The following is a 21,243-nucleotide window of genomic DNA, read 5'->3' as shown; positions in this document are numbered from 1 at the left end:
ACAAGACCTGAGACCTAAAGAAGAGGTTGGAGACAGACCTGGAGTGCTAACCAAGGCTGTAACATCATCCAGGTAGCAGCGAGCACTGTCAGCTGTGGTCCAGGGATTAAGAATTCATTATCATGACCCGTAACATCTGCAGCATGTGAGACAGGACAGAGTGAGGGAAATTTGGGAGCAGCTACGTAAATAAAAAGTGAATGCTTCTTTAAACTGATCAAAATAACCCTGTTAAAGATTATACCCGAACAGCCAGGTGCGTGCGTGCGTGCGTGCGTGCGTGCGTGCGTGCGTGTGTGTGTGTGTGCGTGTGTGTGTGTGTGTGTGTGTGTGTGTGTGTGTGTGTGTGTGTGTGTGTGTGTTTGTGTGCGTATTCGTGTGTGTAACTGAGTCAGCCTCATGGTGGGGCTGATTGAGTTGACGTATTTGGGAGAATTCTTTCAAACTGAGGCACCGGGTAATGTGTTGACCATGTGTTACAACCCGACTCGTGAGGGGAAAGGGAAGCAACATAAAACCCCGGTTCTGGTGTAAATAATAAAGTTGTTTATTTGCTTTAACGGAAAAAACTGTGCAATTAATCAGAGGGGAGGTGTACAAACGAATGGGGAGGAGGTGGCTACTTAAAAGACACAAATTTACAACTTAAATCAACTCTAACCTAGAGCGAGATAACACAAAATAACTAACACAACCGAAACTCCGAATCAGCTCCCCCAGCCCCGTACAAGTTACACACAGTTCAGTTAGGTTTCCTCCCCTCGTCACACATAACAAACATCCTAACACAAAAGCCTAACAAAGTGTCTGCCCCCGTGCGTCCGCGTCTGCAGCCTCTTGAGCCCACTGCTCCACGTGGATTGGTCCCGCCGACTGCTCATCCGCCAATCGCAGCACCCTGTGGGCAGCACCCTCTCATGCAAGCACACTCAGAGAGAGACACGCACACCACACACACACACACAGACACACACACACAAAGCACTAGCTCGCAGACACGGCAACCCTGCCCACTCATAATGTGGCGGCGGCCGTAACACCATGTGGGCAGTGAAACTCAAGCCGTGTTTGGCCATAACTGTAGGAGATGCTGGGACACTGATACCACTCCCGGCGCCCTGCATTTAACACAGGTTGATCAATCCCCGGCTCTGTTTTGCATTTTTACAGCACAGGTCAGTGTGTCGCCTCAGTTCATCATTCATTAAAACCAAAGTACAGAGACAAGGCTGAGAATGTGTGCAACGCACAGGTTTGAATGAAAACAGCCCTTTAACTGTGTTTAACTGTTTCAATACAGGTTAGACTTTGCAGACAGTCCTGGAGTCTAGGTTTTGGTTCTAAATAATTTTTGTTTGGAAAATTTGCTTCATTGCGTCAAACTGTAAATTTATCTTGATTGTCCCCCTGTGTTTCTCTTTCAGAGCAAGGAAATTGCCTTTCAGCTCCAGGAAGACTTAATGAAGGTCCTAAACGAGCTCTACACAGTAAGTAGTAATGACTGCCCTCCTGATGCATGTAAACTGTGTGTTTGAGACTGCTTTACAGCTCCAAGCTTATACTCTGCAGTTTAAAGTGATGAAATGTATTAAGGTGTCATCTTTGTTTGAAAATTCATGCAAAGACAACACCAGGGATTTCACCTTTTCTATTTGTGTCTTCATTCAACAGCTATCACACAGGGCAGCTGGGCAAAAAGGGAAATGAACAAGGTCTCTCCACTAGGGAGATCCAAATTAGTAGTCGTAGTAGGATCATTAATTTTTCATACATAGTACAATATTTATCACATAACAGACATTTTAAAACTCAGGGATGTTAGATTGTATTGCATGACTAGTCGTCGCTGAAAAATAAAGTTCAAGTGAGGTTGAAGCTAAAAGAAACAGTCTGCTTTTTATGGAGAGCAAAAGCAGGAGAAACACATAGCAACCAAGCTTCCATCATCTGAAGAGGGTTACTTTCTCTCTCTGAACAGAAATCTGCACTGGGAGCAGACAATTTCTGTATCACGCACATCCAAAAATGTACAACTTTCATGCAGATGAACAGGATCTTTTAGTTCTGAAGTTCAAAAATGCCTGCATTTATAATATTCATCACACAGATCAATGTGGTAACCATGTGATAAACAAATCCTAGCACAAAATTGCGGCCACACTCGCCGGAGAAGAGGGATTGGTGAAAAAAAATGTTGTGAACAGTGTGAGCACCTTCTTCTCCTCTGGTTCAGTACAGTGGTAGGCATGAATTTGTAATACACTTCCCCCTGCAGCTTGGGAATGAACGCTGAGCAGAATACTAAAATCGATAAAGCCACACACGATGCTCTCTTGTGCCGATTCCCTGCGTCTCATTTCTGTGCGTCATATTCCTGTGGAAACGATTATTCAGCCTTAACTCTAAGGTTCAAGAAATGAAGCCCATGCAGAAGTGGTAGAAGTTTCTGTTTATCAAGAATCTACACAAGGGTTGACTGCAGAAACAGACTTTACAGACATATATATATATATATATATATATATATATATATATATATATATATATACTTTTCTTTGATCCAAGACTTGAAAAAAGTGTTTTGTACATAGTTCCTCACAGTTTTTACCCTTTAGCCCTGGTTCTCCTGACCTCATAGAAGTATAGAAGTTCATATTGCAGTGAAAATTGAGTCCACATCGAGTAAAAATGTGAACAGAAGCAAAAAACGTTCTAAAAAATCAAATCAGCTTACCTTAGGTGCAGGACTGTGTAGATTTTGTAAAGATAGAACCATAACACTTTTTTCATTTGTTCCTTATGCTTCAGGGTACCCTAAAAATGTGTTCTATATATTCCCAACTTATTTTTAAATGTCTTTTAATGTAATTTTAATGTCCTGGAATTCAAATTCTTTATTTTGGGACCTTAAGCAGATATGAGATTAAAATGCGATTAATTAGATTAATTAATTACAAATCCTGTAATTAATTAGATTATTTTTTTTTATCACCTGACAGCACTAATATATATATATATATATATATATATATATATATATATATATATATATATATATATATATATATATATATATATATATATATATATATATAAGAGGCAAAAGAGGGTCCAACCTAGTAGCAGGGTGTACAAAATAAAGTGGCCGGTAAGTGTGTAAGACAGCGCTGGAAGTTGGAAGTACTTTGTATGAGTCACATTTCGGGGTTAGAGCTTCTACAGTGCTTTTAGTCAAGCTGACTCTGTACAACGAGGAAAAAGAGCCACAGGCTTTTAATACACTTAATGGAATGGATATATATTTATGTAGCTGGGTAACGGACAGTTGGTACAGATCCATGCTTCAGCTTTAGGTTCTTGGTGAATCCTGCTTTGTACTGGCCCTCGTTGAGAAAGCAGTGCAAAGTGAAACGGTGAGCGCACAAACAAAACATTTTAAGAGTGGTTGTGGGTGCATCTCCATCAAAAATAAAATTTATCCACCCAGTCTTCAAAACCTCAGATGATGGAGTTAAAAAAGACTTCTGTGCTCTTTTGTGCAGCCAACAACAGAGCAACCGCCGTGCTTCGCTCGTACCTTCGCCATGTTCATTTTACCGAAGCAGCCAAAGTGAAAACCGTGCTGCACAGAAGGGGCAGTACAAGGGGCAGGCCTGGAGGAGTTACTTTTTTTCTGCCCTGCTTGAGGTCATGCAGGGCAGATCTCAAATCTGCGTGTTGAAGCATAAATGTCCTGAAAGGAAACTTTGTTTGGAGCAAGCAAGAGAAGGAGACAATAGATTTTCGCATATCGGGGGTGTTTGTAGACAGGCTGGCGCGCATTACTGTTAGAAAAACCAGTCTAATGTGAATTTTGCATAATATGGACACCAGACACCAGTCTGCCCTGAGAGTTTAACACCTCACACATGCTGAGGGAATTTTAGAGGCTGATGTTGTTCAGTAGGAAACAGGATGGATTCAAGTCTTCATTTCTTATTGTAAAAGTAAAACACTTATCAGTCAGAGGCAGTGCTGTTTTTATATGACTGTACTATGTGCTCTTTAGAGGCAAATCTTGTGTGAAACAGTCGTTCAAAAACAAAAATTATCAGCTGGTCAGATGACTCAGTGGTCTGACATAAGCATGTTCCATGTTCTCGTATCCCTTGGTTACTCCTGGACTCCATCGCCAAGCTGTTTTAGTCACTCTAGACTCCATATGTGCCACTTTGACTCCAGATCTGACCTGGTTTAGCCCCAGTGGAAGGACTCAGAACACATACACACACACACTAACATCCAGCAGCAGTTGCATCAGTCAGCCACAGTCCCATCGTCGGCCTCCACCAATCAAATAACAGGTCTGCTCTGTCTCTAAATCTGTCCTTTCTAAAAGAAACACCAAAGTAAACGCAGCAGCAGCAGCAGATGCCAGACAAGCAAGTGAGGAGTGCAGGCCGAGGTCAGTCACCCGTCTCCAAGCTGGTTTCAGTTGGCCAATCCCACCAAAGGCAGAGGGCTCCACGATAAGTTTCTGCTTTTCCACTTGCTCTATTAACTTGGAGCACAATGGAGATGTTTAGGCTTGGAGATGGGCAAATCTGTTTGTGTTTGTGCTGAAGCTCAGGTTTGGTGCAGATGAGTGTGTCTAAACACAGGTTGTGAGCTGTAATTTGCAGGAGTTTGTTGGCTCCAGGTTAAACAGTTATGCTGCGTGTTGCTGCCTTCTCCTGGACACTAGAATGAATGTCAAATTAAACACAATGATTCTTCATAAATCCACAAATTTTTCTTTCTGCGTATTTACCCATCCCCCAACAGCTGTGAAGTGTTGGCAGAAGGGATTCTGGTGTTTGAACAGTGTGTTGTGTATTTTTTTAGTCTTACATTTTTGACGCAAATGAGGTTGTGCTTTAGTCTGTTATTTCATGCAATTTAAATTCCAGCTCTTTATTTTCAGGCACCTCTAAGGATCACTGACTTCTTCACATTGGCCTCATGCCCTTGACTTTTCTCCCACAGCTGATGATTCATGGACACAGTTCTCCCCAAGCCTCTGCTTGTGTTTCTGTTCTTTGTTAATGAGACAGTTATGATCCCCCGGCTCTCTATGAGAGCCGGGGGATCATAACTGTGGTTTACCTGCTTCTTAAGAACTGAGTCAGAGTTAAATGGAAATATGCAGCCTGCATGAGTAACACTCGCAGTCCAGTGTGTCCTGATAAAGATGTCTAAAACTGCAGGAGGGCCAATCAGACACCAGCATTAAGGATGCCTGATGTACTGTTACTGTTTGACCGCACATAGGGTAGAAGGGTTTAGCTAATTTGTTATCATTAAAGTAGTTTAAACTTGCTGCGTTTACGAGGAAATGTCACTTGGCTAAGCCACAGAAAGATCACATATCATTTAGAAGTCACCAAAAGGCTCTGAAGTCCACATTGGAGATATATATATATATATATATATATATATATATATATATATATATATATATATATATATATATATATATATATATATATCTCCAATGTGGAGAGATTTTCCCGTTGCTAGGCGCTACCCAAGTAGCTGCCTGTTGCGGCGGCTCTCTCGTCTTTGTCCGTTTCTTGTGGTTTTTTTGTCTCTTTTTCGTGGTCTTTGTGTTTGGAGTGGATCGTCACTTTGTGTGGTTCGTTGTCGGTCGCGGACACCAAGTTTTTTGTGGCTTCGGCGATGTTTTTTGCTGCTTTTCTCCTGTGTTTGTCTGGGGATCCTGCATGTGGCCGTGGCTGCATTGTTTACATGCAGGATTAGCTGTTGGCGGCCTGTGGCATGTCGGTGCTGGCTGGTGTGGGGCTTGGTGGTTTCCCTCGAGCTGGGGGGGAGGAGGTGGGGACGACGTGCTGGTTCTCGGATGTGGGCTGCGAGGTGGCGACGTGGACCTGTCCTTCCATCCGTCGTTGTTGGGAGCGTGGGATCTGGCCCCGGGGGATGGACGAGCTGGCTGTGCTGACCCAGCGGCATCGTGCTGTTCACGGACGAGGCTGACGGAGCTGACATCGGACACCGGCGCCACATTGGAGGAGCTTCGCCTGCTGTGAGCAGACAGGATCCAGGAGACAGAGACTGAACAGACTTCTGGGGAGGCTCAGTCCTGGACCCTGTGGAGGTGGAGACTGGCTGGGCTGGAGAGTGGTGGACGAGTGGTGGACGGGATGTCGTCATCTAATTTCTTATGGACTTTTTTTGCACTTTCTATACTCTTTCTTACTTTTGTTTTCTTAAATGCTGCGGTGACTCCTGAATTTCTCCTCGGGGATAAATAAAGTATTTTCTATTCTATATATATGAATAATTTTATTGTTAAGAGGGTGGAAAAAAAGCTTCAGTTACAGACTAAATTTACAGGGCCTAGAGCAAACCTGATGAACATCATCTGGTTAGCATCAGCATCTCAGACAACAAGATAGAGGATCATCATTGGTCAGGACAAAAATATAACATCCTTTTTACTATCTTTACCAAGAGTGTGTCTCTGTTAGTTTGGAGCTACATTATTACACTGAATCATTCAGCACGTTTGTTCACCTTTGTTATCTCAGCTATTACAGAAAAGTAATGAAGCTAAGCTTCAGGAGCTTGGACAAAAAAGGCCAAAGAACTCCCAACAAACAAAGAGACATAATGAACAACACAGCTAGAAGGTAATGTTAGGCTAACTTTAGCTTATGTTAGAGAAAATCCCAAAGCGTCTGTTAGACTGCAGTCATGGTTATAGTATTTAAGGTAACTTAACATTTATTTACAGCAAAGTCACAATCTGCTGCCTCAAATACTATATGAGCCAATTCCTTAGTTTACATGTATTTATTTATTGAATTATATTTTTAAACAAGCTGTGTGTGGTGGGTGTGCCTTATGACTGTGATCCCTCAGGTGGAGAGCTTAAGAGGAGAGTACTGCAGCCCAGTAGTGTGGCTGACTGGGGCACACAGTCTTTAGACCTTGCGGGCCCGCACAGTCTCGAGTAGAAAGTTTTATTTACAGTGTCTTCATTGGAAAGTTAAACTCAAAAGTCAAATAAATGTCATAATTTTCTTTTTCAACCACATCATCTGGACATTCCATCTTTTTCATCACGAACCACAAGCGTCTTCAGGAACAGTCAGCCCAGGAGTGATTCACACGAAGGTTTAAAACAAAGTATACAGGGACACTACAATAATCTTGCTTTGGATGAGAAGTGACCATTTTGGACGCAGCCACTTTGGAAGGGCAGTAATTGTTTCGACAGCGCGCCATCCGGCACTTTTAAATTTTGTTGTGCATTTTACATGTCACAATGACAATAAATTCTATCTATCTATCTATCTATCTATCTATCTATCTATCTATCTATCTATCTATCTATCTATCTATCTATCTATCTATCTATCTATCTATCTATCTATCTATCTATCATCCGGGACAAAGAACAAAGGAGTCTTCCCAGCTCAACTCACAGCGGTAACGAAAGTTCAACGCTTCATAGCGTAAAAGCTATCGACTGAAACATGTGCAATGTGAATTAATTCTTCAAAGGAGAAGTTAAAGCTAATTTAGAAGCACTTTTCGAAATGATATGAGTCACATTGGAAAATGGTCAATATTTCTTTTGTATCGCTGTTGAAGACAAGGAGTGTGCACAGCGCAACAAATCTTTGACGGGGACAGGGACGAGCAGGCTGTTAATGTTTTGCATGAAATTGTTGCCGAAGAAAACACAGGGAACGGCAAGTATGCTTTAAAAATACGCTTAACCAGAAGAGGAAAGCTTGCCCAGTTAACACGCAGAAAGAACATTTTTAAAGAATTAATGGAGGACATTATGAACGCAGATGAAGTTAAGGAAAACATGGATAAATTAAAGACTTTGTTGGATGGTTTTAAGGAAACGCGCCTGGCTTATGAAGCACGGTTAGATGTTGAAGAGGAAAAACGCGACAGTGACGCTTGGTTTCAATCCAAAATAACCTGCATTGATAACTTTGTAGATGTTGTCAATAAATGGTTGTCTGGCTTCACAGCAAGGAGGCGCTGATGATGATTTTGGGTTAGGTGAAAGTGCTGCAGTCTCCTGCAAGTCTAAAGGGAGTTATGCTCAACTGTATCATCTACATCCTCAGCTCCCATTTGTGCAGAAGTGGAAAAGGCTGCTTTAATAGCAAGACTAACTGCTCTAAGGGCAAACATGCACTGGAGGAGGAAGAGCAGGAGCTCAATATACAAAGGGAGCAACTGAGGAAAAGAAAGTAAACATTGGAGCTACAATCTGAGTTGGATGCTGCCACTGCTAAACTACCTGTCTTCAACACTATGGAAAAGCCAAAACTCTAACAATGGATGGAATGAATGAGTCTGAGGAAATGTCTGAGAAGAAAAACGGCCACACAACAAGGAACCCAATGCACAAGAGCACAGGAGATACACAAAGTGTGCATCCAAAGGAAGGACCGCAGTACAACTTCTCACTGCATCAGTCAGAACACCCAAAAGCATCACAAAAACTTCATGAAAGCACACAGGCTAGTAAACCATTCAAGTCAGGAACCATGACACAGAAAAGAACCTCTGAGCAAAACTAGAGAAGTTGCATTTCCTTGCAGCAAATGGTTTGAAATGCTGAAGCTGGAAAGTTTGAATAAAAGTGGAAAAAGCTGAAAATGTAAAACAAAATAGCTAAATAGTTGAGCAAAGTATGAACTGAAAATTTGGAGTCTAGAAGGAGTAAAGAGGAAGGGAACAAAGAGTGGAGACAGAGTAAAGAAGCAGTAAAGAAAAAAGGTGAGGTAAAAGTGAAATAGAAGTGAAGAAGAAAGGCAGAAAAGAAAAAGTGAGAAGGAACTAAAGGAAAAGTTGAGAGGAAGTGAAGAAAAAAAGTTGAGGAAAAGGAAGTGAAGACAAGAAATGGATAAAGAGAGTGGATACAGTGGAAAATGTATGTCAGCCTATAAAAGTTGAATATATTAAATACAAATGAAATACAGTCTAAACGGACAATCCTGAAAAAATGCATAAGAGAAGAGAAATTTATGAACTATTTGTAAATAGTGTGAAGTCTTGTGACCAGTTTAGTGTGTGAACCAAGTGTTGAAGTATGCAGAACAGTGGCAATCGCTCTAAGACTGCAAGGGAAGCTCAGCTTCCCCTAAAATGTACCCAAAAAAAGTGGTGATATGTTCTGCTGTGTGTACATTTCATTGACAAAATATGCGCTTGACTTCCTTCATCTTTTGTTCAGAATCAGCTCCTATCACAGGTAACTGGCTCCACCTCCTTCTCATTCATCCCCGCAGTGTCTCAGCGCTTTAACTCAGTCGAACGTTGACCATCTTCTGACTTCAGCGGGGAAGCGTAGAGTGGGTTGTTCCACCGTGGAAACTGGACTGTCATTGGATAAACGCTAGGTTTTGTCCCGCTCTCGGATGCTGAGTGTCTCTGGGGGTCTATGAGGCAGTGGGCTGGCCTGGACGCTGGGCTTCTGCATGATGATTGGATGATCTGTCTGAGACCGAATCCCTTTTTGATTGACAGTGAAATGAGCCAGTCAGGGATCTTGACGTATAACCCACCACCGGAGCATCTTCTCAGTTTTACAGTCAGTGGTTCTGGACTGATCCAGAGGTTTTATTGATCCCCAGCGAGTGTACTTTTCTTTAAAATGATGAGCGTTGTGTTTAAAGATCTTCTCTCTTTTCACCAATAAGCAGCTACAGCTACAGCTGTGGAGCTTCTCCCCCTGTCACTCACACTTACAGCCTGTCGTAGTCTCATGTGGCAGCTCCAGCTGCTAGCAAGCTGACACGGAGGGTAGAATTTAAGTTTAAATAAACAAATTTATGATGTAGGCCTGAAAACAGTGAGCTTCCCTTCCTTGACTGACCAGCAGCTGCCACTGATGCATAAGGTGGAAGCAGTTAAAGTTTAAGGAGTTTTAGTGGATCAGTAGATTATTTCAGTGTCTGTTTTTGATGGTAAAATGTTTAAAGAAAAGGTTTAATCTTTCAAAAGTAAAGAGGGTAGAGATGTGAAGCCTACAGCATTTTGTGATATAAGTAGAAGAAGATGCAGTAAAAAGGAGCTGTGGATCCATACGGGGTGAGAAGATTGATGGAGGACTTTGGAAATGGTGCCAAAGTCTTTAAAATGCCCAAACTGTACAAACTTGTGTGTCCTGTGTGTGGTAGACTGTATCTGCATGTCCTGAGACACCCAGCAGAGATCAGGTGTTACCATGGTGATCACTACTTACATCATAACGAGTAACAGCTGTTGGAACCCTGCTCAAGGAGCAGCTAATTTGTCTCTTTTTGGGCTCTCTATTGGGCTAGACATAGGTCAGAACAACCTGCATTTATGCTGAAACCCTAAGGGCTAGAAGAAAAACAAAATAAATTGTGAGAATCTGGAGACTCTGATGAACAAGACGCTGTCCCTTAAAAGACTTTAGGATTTAAATTGACCGCAGGAGGGTGATTTATAAATGTAGTTAGGAATGAAGTTGATGAGAAATATAGGTCAGATTTTAACATTACTCCAGGTTAGAGAGATATGAGCGTGTCTCTCACACTGAGGCGTTTTTTTGGCAAAACTACATTTTTTTGGTAAAATATTAAAAGATGAATGCAGCACTAATAAGAAGAAAGGAAGACAGAAGAAGATAAAGTAGAAGTTTGACAATTATTAGGTGTGGGAAAAAGCTGTATGAATAGTGGAGCATGTAGATTAAGTCAAAGGGGGAGGTATGGTATTATAAGTTACTGAAGAACATGTGTGTCTTTGTTCCTGAGTGTTTTGATTACTTAGTATAAACAGCTGTGTGTGATGAAAGGCTTGTCATGTTTGAATCTTCTGTCGCCTTGTCTCTGTTTTTGATGGTAAAATGTGTGTGTGTGTGTGTGTGTGTGTGTGTGTGTGTGTGTGTGTGTGTGTGTGTGTGTGTGTGTGTGTGTGTGTGTGTGTGTGTGTATGTGTGTGTGTGTGTATGTGTGTGTGTGTACATGTGTTTGTGTGTATTTTTGTGTGTGTGTTTGGGTTGGCTGTTTGTGTTCGTGTAAGAGAGTTTGGGTTGGCTGTTTAGGCATAATAAAGAAACACATGTGTTTCTCTGTCCCTCAAAGACCTCATCAGTGATTATCCACAGCTGTGTGGTAACCATGGTGATCATGATGATGTCATAATGAGTGTGATGTGGCAGTTGAACTTTGGAGCTCCTTTGTATCCACTGATCTTAAACTGGATTTTTGGGCTAGACATAGGTCCGAACAAACTGCATTTACACTGAAACCCTAAGGGCTAGAAGAAAAACAAAAACATTGTGAGAATCTGGAGACTCTGATAAACAAGATGCTGTGTTTTCCAGAACTGTGGGCATAAAACTGACCGCACAAGGGTAATTTATAAATGTAGTTAGGAATGAAGTTGATGGGAAATATAGGTCAGATTTTAACATTACTCCAGGTTACAGGGATATGAGCGTTACTCCCACACTGAGGCGTGTTTTGGCAAAACTGTACATTTTTTGGGGTAAAATACTCCCTTTTTCAGAAGCAGGAGATGTCAGGGAACGTTATAATGTAGTTTTTATTTATCTGCTGTGAAGATTTTGGAAGTTATGACAATTTGTTCAAGATTCGCACAACCTTTTTGCAGCAGCCTGTCTCACTCTGGTCGGAAACATTCCGCACTCTCGTAGCTGAGATTTTAGGGCAAAGTGGGAAAAGTTTATGTTGCTTGAAGAGTGAAATCTCAAAAACAGTAAAAGCTGATCAATAGTACATAAAAACCTGAAGAGTGGAAAGATAGCTGAACATTTTAAAGTTCAAATGAAGTCTGTAAGTGGAAGTAAGCTGAAGTTAGAGCTTGTTAAAGTTGAAGGAGATTTAAAGGAAAGAGCTGAAACTTCCCATCTATTTTAGATAGAGAAAATGTTTTGGAAAAAGCTGAATAAATCAAAAAGTTTGATAGTTTGAAAAGTAAAAATATATAGCACACATGTCCTAAACAAGCTGAATAGTTTCAAAGTTGAACGGTGAAAATCGGACAAAATTTGAAGGTTGTGAAAAGAGCCAAAAAACGTATGGAAGAAGAAGAAGAAGAAGAAGAAGAAGAAGAAGAAGAAGAAGAAAAAGAACCGGAAGAGGATTAATAAAGTAGAAGAACAATATGTTGAAATGCTGAATTAGCATTTCAACATAATCAGTCAAAGAGACACAGCAAGAGGTGATGGGAACTCCTTCAACCCAAGTAAAGCCGTGCAAGACATAGCTCTATAGAGCATCTTACAGAGACAGAACGACATCACTTTCCCTCTTGTCACCCAACAGCATTGTTTTTCTCTACTGCAAAAGGATGTTAAGGTCTTTGAGGGGGATCCAGTTGAATACAGATCCTTTTTACGAGCTTTGGAGCATGTTATAGAAACAAAAACACTCTGTGGAAAACAAAGGTTGTATTATTTAGAGCAGTGCACCAGGGGGCAGTGTAGAGAACTTGTAAGAACCTGCATGTACATGGATCCAGATAGGGGCTATGTTAAAGCTTAGGAACTTCTCCATGAAAACTACGGCGATGAGTTCAAGAATGCCAGTGTATATATAGAAAAGGCCCTGTCATGCGGTCCCATTAAACCTGAAGACTCTAAAACTTTAGAGACCTTTGCTCTGTATCTAAGGGAGGGCTGCAACGGGATGGAAAAAATCACATTGAAGAATATTTTCAGTAAGAGAGGTTGGCTGGTTTGGGTGGATAATTCAAAACTCAATGGTGTGTCGGTAAGGACAGAGGAGCATAGTCAGGAATCCAGTTTCAAGGTTTATTCACAATGTTTGAGCTGTTGTCTGACAAAGAAACAGAGTAAAAAAGGTATTAGACCAAACAAATGCCTATCAAAACATTAATCTTCAACTTAGGTAGTATTACTCTAACATGCAACATAAATACTAATACATAACTGAAATAATGAATAAAGCCAAACTAGTCACAGCAGAATCAAAACTCACTTCGCATCTAACAGTCAAACATTCCAGGAATCTCCACAGTCCTTTGTCCTTCTCTGTCTGGTGGTGAAAGGAAGATTGCAGGTAAGGGGAGGGATTTATAGCCTCCTGGTGCCACACACCAGGAAATGGGAAGTGTGGGTGTGGCTGCAGTTTTCCTCTCCTGGTGGGTAAAGGGATAGTCTGGGGATTTTCTACAGCCGCCCCTCAATTGTGTGCAACACATTTGACATCCAAGAAAATCTTCAGGGGTTATGCTGAGGTTCCAGATCATCCTTGGTCTCTGAGAGGGAAATCAATCGAGACACAGGCCGTACACAAGGTTCTCCTTTTATCAGGATCTCCGCCACTCTTACTCTTTTATCTGAGCCTGTAAAAACTTTTTGCACTTTCCCAATTGGCCATGATGCACGGGGAAGACTTGGATCAACAACCATAACCATGGCATTCACAGGGAGGTTTGGGTTTTCCATTCTCCATTTTTGTCTTGATTGGAGGGTCGGGAGGTAATGTTTAATGAAACTTGCCCAGAACTGGTCTGCAAGCACCTGACTGTGACGCCATCTCCTGGTACCCAGTAGGTCAGAATGGGTGTAGAGGACTTGGGGAAGAGCTGCCTCCCGCCGCCCCATAAGCAGCAGATTTGGAGTAACTGGATCTGGGTCTGATATGTGAGATGATACATATCCAAGGGGTTTTGAGTTTAAGATCTCCTCCACTTCAATCAACACTGTGTTCAAAACCTCTTCTGTGACAGTTTGATTGCCCAAGATAACTCGCAGTGCAGATTTGATGGCTCTCACCTCCCTTTCCCAAGTTCCACCAAAGTGTGGAGCATGCGGGGGGTTTCTCAGGAAGCGAACTTTGCTTTTTTCCAGTTGTGCCTGAAGGGCAGGGGTCAACTGATCAAAGGTCTTTTGTAACTCTCTCTCTCCTCCAATGAAGTTAGTGCCTTGATCCGAAATTACCTCAAAGGGGGTTCCACGCCGAGCTACAAAACGTCGGAAAGACATGAGGAAGCTGTCTGTGTCAAGGCTGGTCAGAAGCTCTATATGGAGGCAGCGTGTGGTTAGGCATTTAAAAAGTATCCCCCATCTTTTTTCATGACGGCGGCCTACTTTAATGGTGAAAGGGCCGAAACAGTCCATACCTGTGGACCAAAAAGGAGGCTTGAATAGGCGCAGACGAGATGGTGGTAGGTCAGCCATACGAGGAATCAGTGGTTTGGCTTTCCATTTCTTGCAATCAAGACATGAGTGTTGGTGTTTCCTGACAGCTTGTCTCCCTCGCAGAATCCAGTAGTTCCTGCAGACGCTGGAAAACACTCTCTCAGGACCCGGATGATGCAACTTGTGATCATAGTCTTTGATGAGTAGTTGGGTAATGTGACTCTCTGGACTTAAGACCACTGGGTGGATATTGTTGTAGTCAAGGTTGTCACTATTCCTCAGCCTTCCACCAACACAGATCAGGTTTGTGGCGTGATCAAACTCTGGGGCCAGACAGTTGAGACGACTTTGAGGGGAAACAGGGTTTCCAGCCTGCAGTAATGCATACTCCTCTGGAAAACTCTCCTGCTGTGCATGCTGAAAGAGGAAAGTTTCTACTTGGGCCCTTTCAGGGGGTTGGGAACCTGGATCTGTGGATGAGATGAGGTGCTGAGATGTGTCATTAACTAAATCCTCCCAGCACTGGTACTGGTAGATGTTTAAAGGAATGCTACTTGGCATTACATGAGTCATTCCACAGAAAGCTGATCTTCGAAGCTCTGTTGCTGCAGTGGAAGAAGACAGAGATGGACTTAAGGGCCACTGATCAGGAGGTAAACGTAGAAAGGAAGGTCCCTGATTCCATCTGTGAGGTGTGGAGAGTTCTTCAAGGGATTTTCCTCTTGTGATGTCATCAGCTGGATTGTGAGCAGAGTCAACATACCTCCAGTCCGAGGAACATGTATAGTCCAGAATCTCATTTACCCTGTGGGCAACAAATATCTTGAACTGACAAGAGTCTGATTGAAGCCAGGCAAGAACAGTCGTGGAGTCTGTCCACATCACTAGACGTTGAAGGGGAAGAGTTAGCTCTGTTTGCAACGTCTTTGCGAGTTGAGCTCCCGTAAGTGCAGCACACAGCTCTAAGCGGGGAATTGTAATCTGACGTCTTGGGGCCACTCTTGAACGTGCCATCACAAAGGAAACATGAATCTTTCCTTCTGAGTCCAGTGTTCTCAGATAGGCAACAGAACCATAAGCTGTCTCAGACGCATCACAAAATACATGCAGTTCCCTGGTCACAGAGGAATCTTTGTCATCAACAGTTCCATAACACCGGGGAAGTTTTATGCAGGCCAGATCTGGAAGTTCCTTCTCCCACGATGTCCAAGCTTTGATGAAAGCCTCAGGAAGGCATGGGTCATCCCATTCCCGCTTTTTTGACCACAGTTGCTGTAGAAGGACCTTTGCACGGGTGGTGAAGGGGTTGATGAACCCCAGGGGGTCATACTGACAAGCCAATATCCTGTACACATTGCAGAGTGTGAGGGACTGGTATTCAACTGGTCTGTGTTTGTAGCCCAAGGTGTCTGAGGAACAGTACCACATTAGACCCAAAGTCCCTTCCCTTGGATCAGCACTGTCATGGTTAAGCCACAGCTCTGTGCTTTCAGATCGGGCCTCTTTTGGTAGATGCTCAATTACTGAAGGATCATTACTTATCCACTGCCTGATCTCAAAGCCACCAGAAGAAAGTAAGGCTCTGAGTCTGTCAAGGAGGGTTTTGGCCTGGTTTGCAGTTGGAAAACTCTGCAGTTGGAAAACTCTGCAGGCAGTTATCCACATAAAAGGATTGCACGACTGAAGCTAGGACATCTTCTCTGCCCACTTTGTTGTCTTTTACATGTCTCTGAAGGGCATATGTAGCACAACAAGGGCTGCATGTTGTTCCAAACGGCAGAACTTGCCACTCATAAACCCTGGGAGGTTCTTCCCGCTGCATATCTCGCCATAGGAAACGAAGGAGTGGTCTGTCCTCAGCCAGCAATCTAACTTGGTGAAACATGGCTTTAATATCACCAGATATGGCAACTGAATGCTGTCGAAAGCGCAGAAGAACTCCCATTAAGGTTGGGCCTAGAACTGGACCTGGAAGAAGGTACTCATTTAGGATCTGCCCGTGGTATTGGAAGGAACAGTTAAACACCAGGCGGTTTTTCCCATTGTGCTCTACAAGATGGTGAGGTATGTACCATGACTCATTTGTGTTAGCCACATCCTGAGGGCTTAGCTTCTTCACATACCCAGCATCTAGCAACTTGTTTATTTCCTTGTTATAGATGTCTGCTTGTTCAGGATTCTTAGACAGTTTCCGTTCTGTACGTCTGAGGGTTGGTAAGACAGCCTCATTTGGAGCCAATAACTTAGGAGCACTCAACTTGCGTAGGAGGGGGGTAGCATAATGTTTAACTCCATTCATCTCCACTTGTATTGTTTGGCTCTAGAGACAAGCTAGGGCTTCATCGTCTTGCTTAGAACGGATAATGACCTTCTCGTTTTGGTAGGGGAGAACATCAACTTTCCACAGTCTTTCTACTGCCCCATAAAGGTCGGCATCTTGGGCTGGACAAGATATGAAATGGGACTGAACCTCTTCATTAGCCCCTTGAGAGGAAGAGCTTGAGGAGACAAGGTGGTCATCTGGAAGCATTGAAGGACCTTGCAGCGCCCAACCAAGACGTGTATGGACAGCTGCCGGGCCACCGCCTGGGCCCAAACAAACTTTTTCCACAGGACAGACAAGATGAGGATGATCTGAGCCAATTAGGAGTAAAGGTTGAACTTTATGGAATGCCTGGAGTGGTAAGCCATGAAGATGCTTGAATCTCTTCAAAACTTGTGCAGGATAAGACTGAGGGGCAAGGCTTAAAGTGTCAGCAGTGAAAGAATTCTGTATTATGAATTTCTTGTGAGGATTTGATGCAGGGGAAATGTTGAATGTGACAGAATTACCAGTGAGAGTCTCAGTCCCTTGACGAACAGTTTTCAACTTAAGAGACTCAGCCGCACCAGTGAGCCCAAGGGATTTTGCTGCTGCTGCAAGGATCATAGTTCGGGCTGAACCATCATCCAAGATGGCGTATGTCTCCAGGTTTCTCCCTCTGTAACTCAGAAGAACTCTGACCACCTTTAGAAGCACCCGGGAACTGCAGCTAGAACGAATGAGACAGGAGGTGCTTCCCTCCTTTTGTGGCTGGTTTGCATCATGAAGAACTCCCAGATGTTTCCTATTACATTTTGGACAAGACTTCTTTAGGTCACAGTTTGAGGCTCTGTGTTTACGTGCACATCTCCAACAGCTGCCTTTCTCCTGAATCCACTTTATGACAGCATCCTTCGATAGCTGTCGGAAATCTGGACAGACACTTAGGTGGTGATCAGGGACATCACAGAAGGGGCAGGTCTGCACATTACGCCTGACAGGGGCTTCTACAAGTTTCTGAAAACGACTTGTCCCATGCAGTACAGTAGCCACTGGATCGCTGGACTTTACATAGCTTGACCTCAAAGGTTTTCTTTCCTCCATGTTCCCCTTACGACTGTCTCGTGTTTGCGTAGCCATAGCTTGGCACTCTGCTTCCTCCTCCAACCAGTTGGAGAAGTCAATAAGATTATATGGTACACCACGTCTTGTAGCACGGGTGAATCTAGCATAATTAGCAACATGGTCAGGAGGAAGCTTCCCAAGAAGGAGCTGAACATGAGAGGCACAAGCTAACTCTGCATCTCCTTCTCCATTTTCCAGAGACTGCAGCATGCCCACTAGAGCTCGAATCCGAATGGCAAAGTCACTGAAGCTTCTCGAGTCACCATGACGAACTGAGGGGAGGTTCTGAATGGCTGATATTCCCCTCAACACTAGCTGCTGGGGCTGTCCATATCTTTGCTGTAAGGCTAGCATTGCTCTGGTGTATGGGTGAGGGTGATGTGCATAAGCTAAGGCAAGATGACAGGCGGTTTCAAGCTTCAAGTGATCCAATAAGACATGATATTTAAATTGCTCACTCTCATCATGGGGGAGAAGATTAGTAAGCGCCATCTTTAGCATAGCAAACTGTCTGGGATCATCTCTGGTCAAGTATGGAAAAGAGGGGGCTGCAACATGAGACACTCGGTTTGACCTTGGTAATTGCTGTTGTGGGAACTGAGGAACAGACTGAGCAGTGGGATAATACCCAGTCAGGTTCTGATGTTGTGAGGAGTGAGGTCTATTCATAGCATTCAGTGATAGCTGCTGACTGTTCAATTCACCAGCAGGGTGCCCTTGAGGAAGAGGGTGAAAACTCACAGTTGGAGGATTCCCATAAGGAGCTTGTGAATATGGAGCATTAACAGATCCAACTGCTGAAGGCATGACAGTTTCTGCAGGTTGGGGCACCACAAGCTGCGAAGGTTGGTAGAGGAGAGCATGTACTGGGGCTGGCAGGGTAGGTGAAGGAAGTCCTGGGGATAAAGGAGCTATTGGAGCTGGTACTGGGTGTTCTGGCATATGGTGCTGTACAGCAGAGGCTATTATTGGTCTGCTGTGGGAATCAGCAAGGTTCAGTGAAGCTTGGAATGATATTGTGGATTCTTTAAAGGTTCAGGCCTTTGAAGAGGGAGCTGGGATGGCTCAAGATGAGAGGTACTAGTTGAAGGCCTTTCACATGATGGATGCAGGCCAACATGCCCAGATGAAGCCCCAGGGTATAGTCTTTTATTCCAGCTCCAGTCAACTTGTGTGGCTTGTGATGACTTGGGCCTAACAGTCTGTGGTATTAACTTTGGAGAACCAACAGGGGGAGGAAGAGAGAGAACACGGCTGGGTGCTGGTGGAGAAGGATGATTTAACTTGGGTTTATCCAGGGCGATGTTACACTCCATTAACTTATCATGCAGCTCTTTGACTATGGGGGGATGATACTGTTGTCCACATGCTTCTGGAGAGAGCTCAGTGCAGTTTGAGTCCGATGAAACTGATGAGCGAGCTGAGTAGGATGAATTCTCAAACTTCTCTCCTAAAGCCTGAACAGTTTTCCCAAGGTTCAAGATCAGACCTTTAAGCTCTGAAATGTCACTTTTCATTACTTCTAAATCTGTGCTGCCAGTTTCTCCCACCACATTTCCTTCTTTCTCAGTGGTAGAGGGTTGTAGGGAGGGTTCAGGATGAACGCAGGATGCTGAGCTTTCTGTAGCAGCAAAGCTTTTCCCAGCTGAAGAGGCTTGGGCCTGGTTAGCTTCCATGTGCTCTGGCTGTTGAGGGGTAGCAGGTTTAGCTCCTCGAGGCCTGCATGGTAGTGATATGTGGTAGTCTGCCAGACGAATGGGGGGTTCATGAATCCGTGTTGTTCGTCTCTGTGACTGTGTTCCATCCATTGAATTTATCTGATCCGGCTCGAAGGACCATGAAGAATATTTTCAGTGAGAGAGGTTGGCTGGTTTGGGGGGATAATTCAAAACTCAATGGTGTGTCGGTAAGGACAGAGGAGCATAGTCAGGAATCCAGTTTCAAGGTTTATTCACAATGTTTGAGCTGTTGTCTGACAAAGAAACAAAGTAAAAAAGGTATTAGACCAAACAAATGCCTATCAAAATATTAATCTTCAACTTAGGTAGTATTACTCTAACATGCAACATTAATACTAATACATAACTGAAATAATGAACAAAGCCAAACTAGTCACAGCAGAATCAAAACTCACTTCGCATCTAACAGTCAAACATTCCAGGAAGCCCCACAGTCCTTTGTCCTTCTCTGTCTGGTGGTGAAAGGAAGATTGCAGGTAAGGGGAGGGATTTATAGCCTCCTGGTGCCACACACCAGGAAATGGGAAGTGTGGGTGTGGCTGCAGTTTTCCTCTCCTGGTGGGTAAAGGGATAGTCTGGGGATTTTCTACACACGTACATGGAGGAACTTGATTTTTCTCCCAATTTAAAAGCTCTGGTAACTAAGTTGCCATATAAGCTTTGTGAGAAGTGGAGATCTGAAGTCTGCATGATACAGGAAACGCGAAACAGTAAGGTGAAGTTCAGTGACCTGGTCAATTCATCGAACGTCATGTAAAGATCTTATCAGACCCTGTATATGGCAACATTCAAGACCAAAATGTCAATGCCCCCAAAGGTAATAAAGCTACTTTGTTGCAAAGGTTAAAACCAACCAGCAGCACCTTTGCCACCAGTATAGCAAACACTGAATGCAGATCCAAATCCCCTCAGTCGCAGGGCGGCCAAGTCCAGGCTCGGAACACACCTTCCTGTCTGTTCTGTTCAGGTGCACAAAAAACAGATGCATGTCTGCTCCTCAAAAGAAAACTACACAAAGAAAAGAATATTTTTTCAAAAGAAAGGGGAATCTGTTTTGGCTGTCTTGTACCAGGGCACATGAGTAGAGACTGCACCCGATTGTCATGTAAAGTGTGCAATCTACAACACCCAACTGTGCTTCACATAGGAAAAGAAAAAGCAATGTCAGCAGGTGAAAAACCGGAAGGCACAAAAAACATTGCAAAGATTTCTCTGAACCCATGTGGGCATATTGGGGCCGGTGAAAAAGAGTGTGTCCTATCTTTTGTGCCAGTTCAGGTAAAATCCAGCAAAAGGAATGAAATTGTACAAGCATATGCCTTCCTGGACCCCGGCAGCTCAGCCTCATTTTGCACAAACAAACTAATGCATCAGCTGAACATGACAGGAAAGAAAACAAATGTTCTTCTACGCACCATGGGTCAAGAAAAGACTGTGAGTAGTCATATAGTCAAAGGCTTGGAGATGAGTGAGCTACATGGCAACACATTCACAGCCCCTCCGGAGTTGTGCATCCAAAAAAACATGCCTGTTTCAAAAATAACATCCCCAACCAAAAAGATCAAGCCAAGTGGTCATATCTCAAAGACATCAAACTATCAGCCATAGATGCAGACATCACAGCTTACTGATCGGCACTAATGCACCCAAAGTAATGGAGCCATTGCAGGTCATTAACAGCCAGGGAGAAGGCCCATACGCAGTGAGGACTTTACATGGTTGGGTAGTCAACGGCCCACTAAGAGGAGGTACACATGACAAAAGCTCATCCCCAGTCTCTGTCAACAGGATCTCAGTGGTCGATCTTCATGAGTTGCTGGTCACACAGTACAACACAGAGTTCAATGAAAAATCCTATGAAGAAACAAAGGAAATTTCATGTGGAGACAAGCAGTTTATGGAAATTG

The 21,243-nt window shown here is 43.4% G+C and overlaps 1 protein-coding gene across 4 annotated transcripts in view; it reads left to right on the top strand.

Annotated features, from left to right (window-relative positions):
- The window catches only part of srgap1a (SLIT-ROBO Rho GTPase activating protein 1a), a 231,311-nt gene that overhangs the window by 107,150 nt on the left and 102,918 nt on the right, over positions 1–21,243 (top strand). For all 4 annotated transcript variants that reach the window (XM_074677243.1, XM_074677245.1, XM_074677244.1 and 1 more), the window contains exon 4: positions 1,425–1,487. In XM_074677243.1, the coding sequence (XP_074533344.1) occupies positions 1,425–1,487 (63 nt within the window). The remainder of the gene's footprint in view (positions 1–1,424; positions 1,488–21,243) is intronic.

The sequence above is a fragment of the Halichoeres trimaculatus genome, unplaced genomic scaffold (assembly GCF_033239565.1).
Source record: "Halichoeres trimaculatus isolate MK-OKI-2021-1 unplaced genomic scaffold, fHalTri1.1 fHalTri1_scaffold_10, whole genome shotgun sequence".
Taxonomy (NCBI): domain Eukaryota; kingdom Metazoa; phylum Chordata; class Actinopteri; order Labriformes; family Labridae; genus Halichoeres; species Halichoeres trimaculatus.
The sequence above is the reverse complement of the archived record's forward strand: the minus strand, read 5'-3'. Positions and strand labels throughout refer to the sequence as shown.